At 41.3% G+C, this 18,733-nt stretch overlaps 1 protein-coding gene across 1 annotated transcript; it reads left to right on the forward strand.

Annotated features, from left to right (window-relative positions):
* Positions 1 to 83: 83 nt before the first annotated feature.
* On the forward strand, positions 84 to 16,739 carry rsph14 (radial spoke head 14 homolog). Its single transcript, XM_064974230.1, has 6 exons — positions 84 to 428; positions 1,012 to 1,114; positions 1,944 to 2,062; positions 3,343 to 3,568; positions 3,918 to 4,054; positions 16,224 to 16,739. The coding sequence occupies exons 1-6, from the start codon at positions 230 to 232 to the stop codon at positions 16,460 to 16,462; spliced, it is 1,023 nt and encodes a 340-aa protein (XP_064830302.1). The 5' UTR covers positions 84 to 229; the 3' UTR covers positions 16,463 to 16,739.
* The last annotated feature ends 1,994 nt before the right edge of the window (positions 16,740 to 18,733 follow it).

An 18,733-nucleotide genomic window follows, 5' to 3' on the forward strand; every position in this document is an offset into this window, starting at 1 on the left:
GTAAAAAAAAAGGGAAAAAAGGGGGGGAAAGGTATGTGTATTGTGTACAGATAGCTAGTTACTAAGCAACGATTGGTGGAGTGAGAAGGAGTGGCGCTGAGTAGCTAAATAACTGTTCTGCTCGCTGGCAAACAACTAGTGACAGGCAGCTTATTGTTACAATATAGCGAAATAAGGTTATCTATAATCAACAGTTGTTTAATAACAACAATTCTTATTTTGTTAGAGTATGGCTAGCACAAGGATTTCGGAGCAACTGCCCCCGCATTTTGACCCGACTCAAGCACCTGTTGCATTCGGCAACCGAGCCCTTCCGCGGCTCTCTCTGGAACTGCAAGATCCACAGCTGTGCATACGACAGAGAGCTCTTGCAGCCCTCTGCGACCTGGTTCATGACCCAAAGAGGGCATATGAGGCTATTCACAAAGGTAAGATGCATATTCAATTATTGCATTGTATAAAATCCTTGCTTTCTTAAACAAAACATTTGTGGAATCTCATTTTTAAATGGCTGCATCTGTTTTACGAGTCACAAATCTTGCATTGTAATGGTTTTGGGAGATAATACATTCACCTGCACAAGGCAGCTATACACACTTGTTATTAGCTAGACAACGCAGGTCTGTTCACTATTGTTATGTTCCCACGGTTGCCCATTGTTAACTTAGTTGGCTGGTATCTCACTGCATGGACGCTGGATCTCCCCGTTCTGTACCCGAGATAGCTAGCCCTTTCTAGCTTACACTCCGAATAAGACGGTCCTGTATTATTTACCTTGGAAGCTGACCGCCTGAACGAATATCTTTGTCGTGGACTCAGTTCGTACCCACGCATAACATCTGGAAGCTAGAAGTGTGCCTGTTAATCTCACAATAGTCAACAAAAGGGGACATCAAGGCGTATCCTTCTGAGTACTGTAAATTATTTGGGCTATATTCTTCACAAAGCCTTCTCTTAACCAGCGGGAAGTAAATGTTTCCAAACTAGATATCCTCTGTGAATTTGTTTCAGGCTGTTTGGAGAGGCTGAAGGTCCTGCTGCAAGACAGAGACAGCTCAGTGAGAATCAAAACTACAGAAGTATTTTACCTACTAGCTGCCCATAATGTCGGGAGGTGAGCAATCCCATTCCCAGGAATCATTTGGTCTACCCAATGGTCAATGCTATGGTTACTGCAGACAGTAGGTGGCAGCCTAGTACAATATGGTTTTACCAACAATGTCAATGACCACAGCCAAAGAGGAAGAGGCGAAGCGAGGTTGTTTACTCCACCCAAAATATGTCCATGTTAAGAAGATCATTAATTATTAAACAAGTGAAGAGTTTTTGTATGGGGGCAATGAGAGTGTCAGATTTAGTCTAGATAAAAATGTTTTGCTTTATTGATACGTGAGGCTTATTTGATCTAATATATGTTTTGTAATTCTTAGGTTGTTACGAGTGTACTTATATAAGTGTGATGCACCTGACATCCCAGCCACTTTGAGAAAAAAACACTTTAGTTTTGAGTTGTCCCAGTTTAAATTTGAAATGTCTATGCATATTCATGGGGTTAGCATAGCATCTCACTCTCCATTGAATACAGGCAGATGACATCACCACCTCTCATCGCATATTCAAAAAAGTATTTAAATAACGAGATGCATCCATCAATCCAAAGAGATGTGCTTGACATCCTGCCGTTCCACTCTGTGGACAACGAATCCCATTGTTAGGGTGGCGACACAAGCATCTTGTCATTATATCAAGTATCTCTGCAACAGTCAACTTCTGTATGGCAAGTTATCCGGATGAGGAAACAATCCTTAGTAAAACATGTTTTGGGGTACTTATTTCACACCCATAAATAGTAGACACGACTAAACTTGTGGACTTGCAAATGAGTGGAGGGAATCTTGGGTTGGGTGGCGATTGGTGTGAGTGACACATGTGTATGTCCCTAGAGAAGCCTTCCTCGCGTGCGATGTGGTGGCTCCACTGTCTGATCTTCTAGACGAGCCAGTTGATGCCTGTCGTAAAAACATGCATCGTGCACTGAAGATGGTGGCTGAGTTTCCTGCAGGTACGTATGCCAAGGCTTTAGTCTTTGGTTTTCAGCTGCCCCAATTACAGTGACACTCCAGGCAAGCTGAAGGACTCATTACTGTCACGCCCTGGTCTTAGTATTTTGTGTTTTCTTATTCTATTTGGTCAGGCCAGGGTGTGACATGGGTTTTTGTGTGTGTTTTGTATTGTTTTTTTTTCTCCCATGTATTGGGATGGTAGCTTAGTGGGGTGTTCTAGGTGAATCTATGGCTGTCTGAAGTGGTTCTCAATCAGAGGCAGGTGTTTATCGTTGTCTCTGATTGGGAACCATATTTAGGCAGCCATAATCTTTGAGTGTTTGGTGGGGGGATTGTCCTTATGTCCTTTTCCTGTCCTTGTTCGGTGGTAGTTTACACCAGTATAGGCTGTTTTCGGTTTTCTTGTTACGTTTGTTGTTTTTTGTATTTTGATTCGTGTTTACTTTTGTTTATTAAACATGGATCGCAATCTACACGCCACATTTTGGTCCGACTCTCCTTCGCATCTAGAAAACCGTAACAATTACACATGACATTTGGATGTATTTTGATTTTGACACTATTCAAACACTATAGCTGTGTTCCGAATACAGATACTAATATACTGTATACTACATACTTAATGAGTATATACTACATACTATATACTATTAGTTCCTTTTAGTATACTGTAAACAAATGGTATCCTTTCAGTTGAGCATACTGGCTCTTCGCCTGTCTACCGGAAGTTGATGTTCTTACTAGCTTGTTAGCATAACAAATTACTAGCTAGACATTTTACTACTTTGTGTGTGTTATTAAAGGTGCATTCGTAAATTCAATCTGGGGTGTAAGAGTGCGCTCTGGGCGTTCGTAAATTCAGAGCATTGTCAGATTGTCGTTTTGTAATTTCAGAGCATTTCGCTCACTGGACGCTCTGGCTGAGGAGTAGGGTTGATCCGAGCGTTCTGAACTCACAACTGCAGTCAAGCACCCAAGCTAACTGGCTTACCTGCGAGCTACTTCCAGACACAAATGAGAGAACCTCTCACTCTGACCATTTTACTTGCCCTAGCAGAGCTAGTTAGGCTGTTTTGATGTTATCTAGAGTGTTTGTGACTGTAACTGCGGCTGGCAACAATTTAATTACTATTTTTTGCCGACATTTTGCTCTTATAAGATTTTCTAAATGTAACAATTATTAACGAAACAAGTGATTCAATGAAAGAGAATCCAAATCCTTAGATGATGGACATGTTTTAGGGCCTTATGACCTTATGACCTTCTGTCTCCTGGTCAGGTGCAGTGTGTATCCTAACTTTGGGCCTGGTTCCCCGGCTGGTGATGAAGCTGCCTGTTGAGCAGGAGGAGATCCGGGCCCTTATCCTGGCCACTCTCAGCTACTGTGTGAGGGTGGATGCCCTGCCAGCCCTGGCCAGTGACGGAGTTCCCATGCTGCGAAACCAGCTCTCTCACCCCTCCCCTGACATCCGCCGGGCCGCAGCCTCCGCCATGTTGGGTATCAGGTGAGCAGAGGCACAAACATGGATATGTTCCAAATGACACCCTATTCCCTACGTACTGCACTACTTTTGACCAGCGCTCTATTGGCCCAGGTCAAAGTAGTGCCTTATTAGGGAATTAGGAGCCATTTCGTACGCAGCCATGCTCTACTTACTGACAGGAAAGATTACTTTAAAAAAATCTAAATATTTGGAATTTGAGGCTTTCAATATTCATGATGGATGTCATGTAGAAAAAAATGCACTCTAATAATATGTGCATGCAAAATGAAAATCAATTAAATGTAAGTGGAAAAAGCTTGCTTTGAACTAAGTTATGATTCAATTTAAAGACCCCTGTTTGCCCTGTTAGTGTTCCATCAGAAGGAAAGCACAAGGTATGTGAGGAGGGAGTTCTCCCAATCCTAGTGAAGCTGCTATCAGACTGTGACCCAGGAGTGACTGCCAGTGCTGCTGGGACTATTATGAACACAGCTATTATCACTGAAGGTAAGGAGGGGAATGGATGTGAAAGAAAGGATATTTTAGATATCTATTGTGACTATTGTCTTAAGTAATAGTTTAGAGTTTGGGTGCAAGTTTGCATGTGAACAATGTTAACAACATAGGCTTATCTCTATGTTGCAGGGAACTTACATTATAGAGATATTCTGGAGGGTTCAAAACTGCCTCGTTATTTTTTAAACCTCCCGTTTTGGACTTGTGTTAATGTATCGCTCATACATGCATAATAAACAATCTACAGTGCTCTCCCAGCGGAAAAACCCACAGAATCCTTACATTCAAACCTGCCATCATTTAGTGCATAAGATCTACGTGCTTGTTCCCTGTAATGTATTGCGCGCTTTAAAGCAAGATGAGGTGAATGGCTGCATGCGCATACCATTAGTTATTTTCATAACAGTGAAAATACATTGCATACGTCTATCAAATCCATGCATAAGGTAGAAAACATCTGAAATTAGATTTATAAGACCTTGGTAGTAGTTTAATGTACAGTACCAGTCAAGTTTGGACACCTACTAATTTCAGGGTTTTTCTTTATTTTTACTCTTTTCTACATTGTAGAATAATAGTGAAGACATCAAAACTATGAAATAACACATATGGAATCATGTAGTAACCAAAAAAGTGTGAAACAAATAAAACATATTTGTCAAAGTAGCCACTCTTTTTGCCTTGATGACAGCTTTGCACACTCTTGGCATTCTCTCAACCAGCTTCATGAGGAATGCTTTTCCAGCAGTCTTGAAGGAGTTCCCACATACACTACCGTTCAAAAGTTTGGGGTCACTTAGAAATGCCCTTTTTTTGAAAGAAAAGCATATATTTTTTGTCCATTAAAATAACACAAAATTGATCAGAAATACAGTGTCGACATTGTTAATGTTGTAAATGACCATTGTAGCTGGATACGGCAGATTTGTATGGAATAGCTACAAAGGCGTACAGCGGCCCATTATCAGCAACCATCACTCCTGTGTTCCAATGGCACATTGTGTTAGCTAATCCAATTTTATTGTTTTAAAAGGCTAATTGATCATTAGAAAACCCTTTTGCAATTATGTTAGCACAGCTGAAAACTGTTGTCCTGATTAAAGAAGCAATACAACTGGCATTCTTTAGACTAGTTGAGTGTCTGGAGCATCAGCATTTGTGGGTTCGATTACAGGCACAAAATGGCCAGAAACAAAGACTTTCTTCTGAAACTCATCAATCTATTCTTGTTCTGGGAAATGAAGTCTATTCCATGCGAGAAATTCCCAATGAACTGAAGATCTCGTACAACGTTGTGTACTACTCCCTTCACAGAACAGTGCAAACTGGCTCTAACCAGAATTGAAAGAGGAGTGGGAAGCCCAGGTGCACAACTGAGCAAGAGGACAAGTACATTAGTGTCTAGTTTGAGAAACAGACACCTCACAAGTCCTCAACTGGCAGCTTCATTAAATAGTACCTGCAAAACACCAGTCTCAACATCAACAGTGAAGAGGCGACTCCGGGATGCTGGCTTTTAAAAAAAAATGTTTGAACCTTTAACTAGGCAAGTCAGTTAAGAACACATTCTTATTTTCAATGACAGCCTAGGAACAGTGGGTTAACTGCCTTGTTTAGGGCCAGTACAACAGTTTTTTACCTTGTCAGCTCAGGGATTTGATCTTGCAACCTTTTGGTTATTAGTCCAACACTCTAACCACTAGGCTACCCCAAATTGAATTGAAATGCATTCCAGGTGACTAGCTAGTGAAACTGGTTGAGAGACTTCCAAGAGTGTACAAAGCTGTCAAGGTAAAGGGTGGCTTCATTGAAGAATCTCAAATATAACATATATTTTGAATTGTTTAACACTGTTTTGGTTACTACATGATTCCATATGTGTTATTTCATAGTTCTGATGTCTTCACTATTATTCTACAATGTAGAAAATACTAAAAATAAAATAAAAACCCTGGAATGAGTAGGTGTGTCCAAACTTTTGTCTGGTACTGTATCTCTTTCAATGCAAGGAAACTAGGCGTATGTTGCCAGTCACGACTTCACAGGATTGCCATTTTAACGTAATTAAAATTTAAAAAATCTAAATTTGTTTTTTTACAATGCCTTCTTGAACATGTGAACTTCCATGTGCTTTAATAACAAAATTGTATGCCATCTGTAAATACGAATACAATTGTTAAATTACGAGCCTTGTTGGTTAAGCCACAGAAAAAGTGAGCAACCTTCCCACTAGACATCATTGGCTGAGATGAGTGGGCACGACATGCCGAGAGAGGAGTTCAGATTGGTCTGCCATAGAAGCTCGTCAGTCTGTGTTGGTAATCCTGTCGAACGTGGCTTTAAAAAAAAAAGTTGTTGTGTCGTGGAGCTGCATAAGTGTGGCTCTCCACTTTCTGGAGGATCATGTTTTGAAATAAGTGGAATTAGAGTATGATAGCTAAAAAGATGGATGAAAGACCTGTCTCCAGATTACATCTTCAAACTAAGGGCAACGGTGGCATGGCATTCCTGACAGGGAGACGCGTCCATGCACGATGATGTACAGGTAAGATAGTCTAGCATTAGCTAGCTACATTTTCAGATATTACACGTTTTCTGATTTTGACAGAAAGTGGTTCGATTTCAAGCTAAAGTGTACTGTTAGCTAGCTAGCTAACGTTATCTGGCTGGCTCCCTACCTGATGTTATTATTTGTTTCCCAGATCTGTGTGCTGTTCTAGTTAGAGCCTAATGTTAGCTAGCTAACATTGAACATGGTTGGTTAGTTCCTAGCACTGTGGCATTGTTGGCACTGTTCATTATTTAACTTGCTAACGTTGGCTGGCTGGCTTGTTAGCTAACGTTACGTGACGTGTGTACAACACCTGTTGAATATGGCTGGTGCCAGTAAACGTCTGCAAAAAAGCGTAATTAAATTGTTGCCAGCGGAGCTGGTTAGGCTGTTTTCATGCTAATCAGAGGTAAACAAATCATCAGCCAGAGCGTCAAGTGTGCGCTTCGAGAGCGAAACGAGATGGGTGGGGCTAAAGCTTAACAGGGTGTGAACGATGCTGAATGGGTGTAGACAAAAGTGCTCTCCACTAGATAGCAAAACATTCAAAGGCAATTTTCTCAAAAGTGAGATTGCATGTTGATCAACTTTCAAAGCAGAATAACTTTTCCCATTGTTCCTCAAATGCAGTGTATGATATACTATTTTGTAGCTCTGAGTCTCTACTTTTATCTAATGTAAAAAACAACATTTCAAATTTTGCTACATAAGACCAAATACAGGTGGTGAGTCACAATTATCACAACCTGTATCTCCGAAATCGTGTTTCTGGTGTATTTTGTTTGACTTTTGGAATATATTGTGCAATAGGCTGCGTGTTTTTTTTTACAAGGCGCACATCCATCCATCTATCCAATCTGTGATTTATTTTTTATTTTAACTTTATTTTAACGTGAATCGTGACAAAACATACGTAACTTTGATGCACTTGTGAAATGTATACTGCAAACCCACTTTTAAGATTAGGAAATATTGGCCTACCTTTATTTTGTGTCAACTATCCATCCAAATGAAATAATTCCATGTGTTCACCTTTTGTCTTCATAAACTTTTACCCATGTATTCCATAATATGGGATAATCCAATGTGGGCAACACTGCAGCTGTTGATTGCCAGCGATCACATTCACATTATCACATTCACTTGCTGGTTTGACATACTAGTCTGCTGAGAGCATGCGCTACAATGGGTTAACAACCAAACATAATGGACAATGTTAATTGGCAGGTGGAATGATGTCCAATGAGTTTGCATGATTAAAATGGAAGGTTGGATCAGGTCGGCACAGTATTGTCCAATTAGGTTGCGGGGTGAGCCCAACATGCACACTCACAGTTTTTTTTAAATTCTCTTTGTGCACACGCTACAGAGGCTAGAGAACAATGACGTTATGATGTTGTACACAATCGTGCACAATTTTCAGGGACTCGTTTTAACTTGTGAGCGCTACTTTCAAAACTACTGGCTGAAATTCTACAAAACGAATGGAGCGTCTCTTTAACACACTGTAAAATGGACAAGAATACCCTTAATGCAAGGGTGTCAAACAGGGCCGACCACTGGGCACAGACTTCAGTTCAACGTCTAGTTTTGATTTACATTTGGTTGAGTTGTTAACTTGAAATCAACTAATCAAATCACCATGTCATTGGGTTTAGGTTAAAAGGTGGTGTGAAAAAAAGACGAATTGCCCTTACGTTGATGAGTTTTTACAAATCCAATTTGTTTTCTACATCATCACATAGATTTTTGTTTTTTAAATTACGTGGAAACAAAGTTGATTCAACCAGTGTTTTGCCCAGTGGGGAGTGTCTGTGGGTTCTCTTTCAGTTGTGTAGCCAGTGCTTCCTTGTTTGTGTAAGATGGCCTGTGGTAAGAATAAGTTCAAAAAGGCTAACAGGTCGGATTTGAACCGCCGACCATGCCCTAAGGGCAGTGGTCACCACTGGGTCGATCGCGATTAACTGGTTGATCTCCAAGGCATTCCTAGTCAATCACCAAACATTTCTGTAAAAACAAAAACAATATTTGTTGTATTTGTTTCACCGCTATTGGCGGTAGGTGCACTTGAATCAGCAGCCCTAGCATTGGGAAGGCAAATTGTTCCCATTTTGAACCATTTGATGTGTCCACCTACCCGGCAGGCCCAGAGAAGAAACCAAGTGCACTTATAGGCCTACTACTGGCCAATCAGATAGCTCAGATCACTTTGTCTGCACAGTTTCCTCGCGCCATAGACTGTAAAAAAGAAGCCTCGATCGCACAGCAAAGTTAATAATGTGAGATTTCAAATCTTTTAAAACCATGACTACTCAACGAATACAGCAAAGAGCTGCTGTTTTAATGTTTAAGTTGTTATTCAGCACTGTCAACACTTTGTTCAACACTTTTATAAGCCATAAAATGCGCATTCTCCCTATCACTGGAGGTTGGTGGCACCTTAATTGGGGAGAACGGGCTAGTGGTAATGACTGGAGCTGAATTAGTGGAATGGTATCAAATACATCAAACACATGGTTTCCAGGTGTTTGATGCCATTCGATTTGCTCTGTTCCAGCCATTATTATGAGCCGTTCTTGTGTTGTCATTAGCGGCTTGAGTCTTTTTTAATATCAAGGAATATTCCACTTTCTCTACTCATAGGACTAACAACATAAATTGGTGCATGAGGCAGAAATAATGCAGAGCGACATTCGCCATCAGTTGGAAGACCATGTCCCCTTTTCTCAGTGGAAGGAGAGAGGAGGGACGGTGAGCCGAGTGAGAGGCAACCTCAACACTGCTCCCTCCCCTCAGACTGACCCTCAGATGCAGGCCATCAGTCCAGTAAAAAAATATGTAATTATTATGCTCAGCTGTGGCTCACAAGTAATTCACCAAATTAGACTCAGCTTGCATTTTGACTCAAAAGTGATCTTGACTGCCCACAATGAAAATATACTCACAAGTGCTATCCTGTTTGCCTGGGGTGGATAAACGCTCAGGCTGCTTTGGCTCGGAACAGTTCCTGTGACCGGTGTCACCGGCTGAGTTCAGACTCTCTTGTATGTTGACTTCTTAGGAAAATTGTGGTTACTGAAGGAACACAGGAGGCTGCTGAGGGGAGGAGAGCTCATAAAAATGGCTGGAATGGAATGGTATCAAACACATTGAAACCAGTGTTTGAGTTCAAAACCATTCCATTAATTGAAATAGTAATAGTATTGTGTTCCAGCCATTACTATGAGCCCGTTCTCCCCAATTAAGGTGCCACCAACCTCCTGTGCTGGAGACGGCCCTTTCTTTGAAAATGACTGTTACGGAGTTGTTCCTCACCTGTCATGCGGGGGGGGGGCGGACTGGGGTTCAATTCCCCTATGGGCATTCCAGTTCTCTGCTTCCCTGAAGGTGTTCAGAAACCACATTCTGGAAAGGATGTGGTGTCTCTTGACTGGTTTTGGGGGGTTTCGGAGGAAGAGATGGATGAGCTAACTCCAGCAACCTCATGTCTCTGCCACAGATATCGCGCTGGGCTGCAGAGCAGCAGCACGACGGTATAGCTCTCCTCTCCTTTGCAATGGAGTTAGCCCAGGTTGAGGAATGTTTAACCACCTGTGATGACTGCGGTAACGCGTTGCTTGACTCTTTTTCCATTTTTTTACCTGGAATAACTCGCATTCAACCAAGTTGCATGAATGTGGAACTGTGCATGCCGGTATGGGAAGCTAGCTTGCATGCTGGTATGGGAAGCTAGTCAGCCACCTGGTCTTGGAGGCTAACAGAGGCTATTCTTAATCCTAAACTCACGAAAAAGCATGGCTGGTTCCGGTGGACCAGTGTCTCTCTGGTTGACTTTGTCACAAATAGCCTACCTGAGTGATGAATGATATTTGGGTGAGCCAATTTCGCAGAAGGAGTGTTTGGCTCATCTATGGAGTTCATGCAGTCCCGTTCCGAGGAGAAGCGAAAGCAGGAAGTAGCAATGCTTTCTTGCTGCATTCAAGTAATGTTGGCAATACGACCTTCCTGCTGGGAAAATGCACGTTAACGCCTGTCCAACTCAGGTTTATGACAAGGAGTCTCGGGTATGATATCTGGACGCCAATTTTTTTCATATGTGGGGCTTCGATGTCATGCACCACTGAGAATGACAAACAGGGCCAAGTTTTTGGGCTGTCAATGGTGACATTGTGCATTTGTATTTTTGTCATTTGGTGGACACTCTTCTCCAGAGCGAAGTGCTTCTACCCAAGGGCGTATGGTGTCCAAGGGTATCCCCACAGTTGAACACAAGTTTGTCGGGAGTGGCTGGTGTGAGAGGACATGACAAAATAACCACATTATCCCAGTACTCGTGCTGTTCCGCCCCTTCAGATGACAATATATGGGAGGTCTCACAGTAGGTGTGTCCTAGCCCCTGTTTTGAGATTGGAGATTTTCTCTCTTCTTTGGAAGCGGGCTATTCGGGGTGTTCCCGTCTCGGAAGCGGTTGGTTCAGCCTGTATTTCCTCGTTCTTAACAGTAATGGAATGCTGCATCCCATCCTGTACTTGAATGATTTGGACAAGTTCAAATTGCTCATGTTTTGGCAGCTAATATAGTCGGTGAGTCCCAGCGATTGGTTCACGTAGCTACGTGTCTGGATGCATCTCGCCATTGCCATCTGTTGCTCAAGCTAGCCCTGTCGTGCCTCAGGGCGTTAACTCCTTGGAGAAGCCCGCGACTGTTGTCACAGGGGGTTCCCATGGGCCGGGTAGTGTCCCGCAGGGTGATCACGACAGACACAGCCTCACTGGGATGGGGCGTGCTGTGTGTGGGCTAAAGGCACTGCATATCAATTACCTGGAGCTACTGGCTGTTTTTCTGCTGTTTTTTTCTGATATTGGAGGTCCAGTATGTGTTGGTAAGGTCCGACAACAGGACGTCGGTGGTGTTAATCAACAGGCAGGGAGAGACGTTGTCTTTCTCTCGCCTGAACCTGGCAAGGGAGCAACTACTCATCTTGGGGTCCGGCAAAATTAAGGCATTTATACAGTATTAAAAACATTACAAAACATTCATAACAGATTTCATTACTCACTAGGTGTGTGCCCTCAGGTCCTACTCCACTACCACATACAGTGCATTTGGAAAGTATTCAGACCCCTTGACAATTGTTTTTACGTTACTGCGTTATTCTAAAATTGATGAAATAGTTTCCCCCCCTCAATCTACACACAATACTCCATAATGTCAAAGCAAAAACCGTTGTTGTTTTTTTAAATTATGCAAATTTATGAAATTAGATATTGCATTTACGTACAGTTGAAGTCGGACGTTTACATACACCTTAGCCAAATACATTTCAACTCAGTTTTTCACAATTCCTGACATTTAATCCTAGTAAAATTCCCTGTTTTAGGTCAGTTAGGATCACCACTTTATTTTAAGAATGTGAAATGTCAGAATAATAGTAGAGAGAATGATTTATTTCAGCTTGTATTTCTTTCATCACATTCCCAGTGGGTCAGAAGTTTACATATACTAAATTATTATTTGGTAGCATTTACTTTAAATTGTTTAACTTGGGTCAAACGTTTCAGGTAGCCTTCCACAAGCTTCCCACAATAAGTTGGTTAAATTTTGGCCCATTCCTCCTGACAGAGCTGGTGTAACTGAGTCCGATTTGTAGGCCTTCTTGCTTGCACACTCTTTTGTTCTGCCGACAAATTTGCTATAGGATTGAGGTCGGGGCTTTGTGATGGTCACTCCAATACCTTGACTTTGTTGTCCTTAAGCCATTTTGACAGAACTTTGGAAGTATGCTTGGGGTCATTGTCCATTTGGAAGACCCATTTGCGACCAAGCTTTAACTTCCTGACTGATGTCTTGAGATGTTGCTTCAATATATCTACATCATTTTCCTGCCTCATCTATTTTGTGAAGTGCACCAGTCCCTCCTGCAGCAAAGCACCCCCAGAACATGATGCTGCCACCCCCGTGCTTCATGGTTGGGATGGTGTTCTTCGGCTTGCAAGCCTCCCCCTTTTTCCTCCAAACATTACAATGGTCATTATGACCAAAAGGTTCCTATTTTTGTTTCTTCAGACCAGAGGATATTTCTCCAAAAAGTATGATCTTTGTCCCGATGTGCAGTTGCAAACCGTAGTCTGGCTTTTTTTATGGCTGTTTTGGAACAGTGGATTCTTCCTTGCTGAGCGGCCTTTCAGGTTATGTCGATATAGGACTCGTTTTACTGTGGATATAGATACTTTTGTACCTGTTTCCTGCAGCATCTTCACAAGGTCCTTTGCTGTTGTTCTGGGATTGATTTGCACTTTTCGCACCACGTTCATCTCTAGGAGACAGAACGCGTCTCCTTCCTGAGCGGTATGATGGCTGCATGGTCCCATGGTGTTTATACTTGCGTACTATTGTTTGTACAGATGAACGTGGTACCTTCAGGCATTTGGAAATTGCTCCCAAGGATGAACCAGACTTGTGGAGGGCTACATTTTTTTTCTGAGGTCTTGGCTGATTTCTTTAGATTTTCCCATGATTTCCCTTTAGATTTTCCCATGATTCTCAGGCTTGTAAGATAAGTATTGTTCTTGCAACCATGGGGTCTATGGACATGGGCTTACTAACACACCTTTCCCAGCAATGTAGAGAGAAAAAAAAGAGAAATAATAGTAAAGTAAAATACATAATAATAAAAGTATTAATAGATACACAAAGAGTAACGATTACTTGGCTATATACAAGGGGTACCACTACCGAGTCGATGTGCAGGGGTAAGAGGTAATTGAGGTAGATACAGTGCATTCGGAAAGTATTCAGACCCCTTGACTTTTCCCACATTTTGTTACGTTTCAGCCTTATTCTAGAATTGATATATTTTTTCTCCCTCAATCTACACACAATACCCCATAATGATAAAGCAAAAGCAGTTTTTTTTTAAATGTATGCAAATGTATAATTTTTGGAACTGAAATATTACATTTCCATAAGTATTCACACCCTTTACTCAGTTCTTAGTTGAAGCACCTTTGACGCTACAACCTGTATTTGGAGATTTTCTCTCATTCTTCTCTGCAGATCCTCTCAAGCTTTGTAACGATTGACATTCAGTCCAAAGTGTTCAATCTTGGTTTTATTAGACCAGAAAATCTTGTTTCTCATGGTCTGTTTTTAGGTGCATTTTGGCAAACTAAGGGGCTGTCATGTGCCTTTTACTGAGGAGTGGCTTCCGTCTGGCCACTACCATAAATACCTGATTGGTGGAGTGCTCCAGTGATGGTTGTCCTTCTGGAAGGTTCTCCCATGTGTACAGAGGAACTCTAGAGCTCTGTCAGAGTGAACATTGGGTTCTTCGTCACCTCCCTGACCAAGGCCCTTCTGCCCGATTCCTCAGTTTGGCCAGGCGACCAGCTCAAGGAAGAGTCTTGGTGGTTCCAAATTTCTTCCATTTAAGAATGATGGAGGCCACTGGGTTTTTCCGGACCTTCAATGCTGCAAAAATGTTTTGGTACCTTTCCCCAGATCTGTGCATCGACACAACCCTGTCTTGGAGCTCTATGGACAATTCTTTCGACCTCATGGCTTGGTTTTTGCTCTGGCATGCACTGTCAACTGTGGGATCTTTTATCGACCGGTGTGTGCCTTTCCAAATCATGTCCAATCAATTGAATTTACCACAGGTAGACTCAAATCAAGTTGTAGAAACATCTCAAGGATGATCAATGGTAACAGGATGCACCTGAGCTCAATTTCAAGTTTTGTATCAAATGGTCTGAATACTTATGCAAATAAGTTTCTTTTTATTTTATACATTTGCAAACATTTCTTAACACCTGATTTGTCATTATGGAGTATTGTGTGTCGATTGCTGAGGAAATGTTTTTATTTCATCCATTTTAGAGGCTGTAATGGCTGTAATGTAACAAAATGTGGAAAAAGTCAATAGGTCTGAACTTTGCGTAGGCACTTTATGTACACTACCTGTCAAGTTTTAGAACACCTACTCATTCAAGGGTTTTTCTTTATTTTTACTATTTTCTTCATTGTAGAATAATAGTGAAGACATCAAAACTATGAAATAACACACATGGAATCATGTTGTAACCAAAAAAGTGTTAACCTCTCTAGGGTATGTGGGACGCTAGCGTCCCATCTGGCCAACATCCAGTGAGGTTGCAGAGCGCCAAATTCTATTACAGAAATGCTCATTATAAAAATTCAGAAAACAAATCATATTTTACATAGGTTTAAAGATGAACTACTTGTTAAACCAACCACAGTGTCATATTTTATAAAATGCTTTTCGGCGAAAGCATACCTAGCCCAGAACATACCTTGCCCAAAACATAGCCCAGTTGACAAATTATTACAAACAGTAACCAGCCAAGCAGAACCGTTACAAAACTCAGAAATAGAGATACCCTTACCTTTGATGATCTTCATATGGTGTTAATCAGAAGACATTCATTTACTCAATAAATGTTCCTGTTGTTCGATGAAGTCTCTTTATATCCAAAAACCTCCGTTTTGTTAGCGCGTTTTCTTCAGTAATCAGGCTCAAACTCAGTCAAAACAATCAGACAAAAAATCCTAATTGTGTCCGTAAAGTTCATAGAAACATGTAAAACAATGTTTATATTCAATCCTCAGGTTGTTTTTTAGCCTAAATGATCTATAATATTTCAACCGTACAATAACGTCGTCAATATAAAAGGTAAACAAGAAAAGCATATGCGCCTGAAAAAACTCTGCGTCACGTTTGGGTCCACTCGTTCAGACTGGTCTTACTCCCTCATTTATAAGAATTACAAGCCTGAAACGATTTCTAAAGACTGTTGATATCTAGTGGAAGGCATAGGAACTGCAAATGGAGTCCTATGTCAATGGATACTGTAATGGCATTGAATAGAAAACTACAAAACAAAAACTACTTCCTGAATGGATTTTTCTCAGGTTTTCGCCTGCTAAATCAGTTCTGTTATACTCAGACACTATTTTAACAGTTTTGGAAACTTTAGAGTTTTCTATCCAAATATACCAGTTGTATGCATATATCATATCTTCTGGGCCCGAGTAGCAGGCCGTTAAATTTGGGCATACTTTTCATCCAAAATTCCGAATGCTGCCCCCTACCCTAGAGAGGTTAAACAAATCAACATTCATTTTATATTTTATATTCTTTAATTAAAGTAGCCAACCTATGCCTTGCACCGCAGATGGGGAAGGCCGACATGGGCGGATGTGGTGGATTGAGACACAGCCCATATCTCTAGCTTCAACTGAAGGGTTTTGATGGGGATTTTTTTTATTGTTACTTAGATTGTAAAACTGCCATGTCCATTTGCGATATTACATCAACAAGGAAGTTACTGCAAACAACGAGCACAGTTTTTTTTCCTTGGACATCATTGCACATGTGATAGAACAGCAGAATATATACAGATTTATTTTTTCACCACGTTGCGTGATGCTCCCCATCTATTCTTAGTCAACAAAACAAAACAATAACAACAACGGTGGGGCAGTCAGTGGTGCTATTTCCCCTAATGCAGAAACGTCAATGTCTCAACAGATAGTGTCAACCTCATCATTAACTCACTCATGCTCACTTCTCCCCTCTGTCTTCCACAGGGAAGTACCAGGCCTTAAAGGCAGGTGCCATTCCCCCCTTGTTGGAGCTGGTGGGCAGTGAGGACAGAGCTGTGTGTGCTAACGCGCTGCGTGCCCTCACCACCCTGGCTGAAGCCCCATGCGCTCGGGAACAGCTACTGGAACACCTGCCACTATTAAAGACAAGACTCAATCACCCAGCTTCCATCATCTGCCGGGCAGCAGCCACTGCCATCCGCGTGATCTCCTGGACCCCCTGAGAGAAGGAGAGAGCAAGGGAAGAAGAGACATACCTCTCATTATCTGATTCTCCCTCGCTCCTCCCCCTATTCTCTCTCCCTCACACACATTGACACACACAGGCACACATGTGCTCTCCCAGACACACCACACACACAGTCCTTCTTCTACTACAGACAATCACACTTCCTTAATGTAAATGTCTGCTGGTGTACTGCTGGAGACTAGTAGACCCACCTCTTATTCATCATGTCTGTGTCATCTATCCTATTAATGTGATTAAAACTGAGCACAGTGGCAAGTTTCAGCTCCTCTGTATAGAGGTTCCCCAACTGATGGTCCGTGGGTGATTTTATTTGGCCCCACAAGTTCTGGCTCTCAGTAAACCCTGGACTCTGCAAGTTGTCAAAAGTGTTCCACAGGGATTCTGGCCCATGTTGACTCCAATGCTTCCCACAATTGTGTCAAGTTGTTCTTTGGGTGGTGGACCATTCTTGATACACACTGGAAACTGTAGAGAAAAACCCCATCAGCGTTGCAGTTCTTGACACAAACCGGTGAGCCTGGCACCTACTACCATACCCCGTTCAAAGGCACTTAAATAGTTTTGCCATGCCCATTCACCCTCTGAATGGCACACATACACAATCCATGTCTCAATATTCTCAAGGTTTAAAAATCCTTCTTTAACCTTTCTCCTCCTTTTCATCTACATGAATTTATGGATTTAACAAGTGACACCTACAGTGCCTTGCAAATGTATTCATCCCCCTTGGCATTTTTCCTATTTTGTTGCATTACAACCTGTAATTTAAATTGATTTTTATTTGGATTTCATGTAATGGACATACACAAAATAGTCCATTAATGCAAATTAATGACTTAAAAATCATACAATATGATTTTCTGGATTTTTATTTTAAATTCCGTCTCTCACAGTTGAACTGTACCTATGATAAAAATCACAGACCTCTACATGCTTTGCAAGTAGGAAAACCTGCACAAATCGGCAGTGTATCAAATACTTGTTCTCCCCACTGTATATGGATGGAATTAATCGAACAAAAGGACCAATTGTGATGTTTATGCGACATATTGGAGTGCCAACAAAAGAAGCTCGTCAAAGGTAAGTCATGTTTTATATTTTATTTTGGCATTATGTGTAGCGCCTGCGGGGTAGAAATATGCTACCCTCTTCGTTTACTGTTGTGCTATCATCAGATAATAGCTTCTTATTCTTTCGCCGAAAAGCCTTTTTTAAATCTGACATGTTGGCTGGATTCACAACGAGTGTAGCTTTAATTTAGTATCTTACATGTGTGATTTAATGAAAGTTAGATTTTTATATAATTTTATTTGAATTTGCCGCGCTGCATTTTCCCTGGCTTTTGGCCAAGTGGGACGCAAGCGTCCCCTATACCATAAGAAGTTAAATAAAAAAATAAGCAAACACGTTTGGTGTTTGCCAAAAGGCATGTGGGAGACTCCCCAAAAATATGGAAGAAGGTACTCTGGTCAGATTGGTAAAATTGAGCTTTTTGGCCATCAAGGAAAATGCTATGTCTGGTGCAAACCAAACACCTCGCATCACCCCGAGATTACCATCCCCATGGTGAAGCATGGTGGCAGCATCATGCAGTGGCTAGATGTGCAATGCTTATAGAGACATACCCCAAGAGACTTGCAGCTGTAATTGCTGCAAAAGGTAGCTCTTTACAAAGTATTGACTTTGGCCGGAGTGAATAGTTATTGCAGGCTCAAGTTCTGTTTTTTTTTTGGTCTTATTTCTTGTTTGTTTCACAATAAAAAATATTTTGCATTTTCAAAGTGGTAATGTGTAAATCAAATGATACAAACATCCCAAAAATCAATTTTAGGTAGATTATCCAGGTTGTAAGGCAACCAAATAGGAAAAATAACAAGGGGAGTGAATACTTTTGCAAGCCACTGTATAAGGGAACATAGCTTTTACCTGGATTCACCTGGTCAGTCTGCCATGGAAAGAGGTGTTCATAATGTTTTGTACACTCTGTGGATGTGATCATATACAAATGTAAGCAAGGTTTGAAATTATCATGTTTTAGTCGAATATTATATCATTTTGTAGTCTACAATTTTTTTGAAATTATGTTCCGGCACCCAGTCCATCCGCTCAAAAAAAAATCAGTCATGGCACCCTTTCGTTACACAACATCCTCTGTTCCATCCATACTGCACAGCATGACAGCCAGCCAGGGTTATGGTAATCATACAACTGCATGAATCAGCAAAGGCAGAAACAGATGTTGATG

Source organism: Oncorhynchus masou, chromosome 1 (genome assembly GCF_036934945.1).
Source record: "Oncorhynchus masou masou isolate Uvic2021 chromosome 1, UVic_Omas_1.1, whole genome shotgun sequence".
Classification (NCBI taxonomy): Eukaryota; Metazoa; Chordata; class Actinopteri; order Salmoniformes; family Salmonidae; genus Oncorhynchus; species Oncorhynchus masou.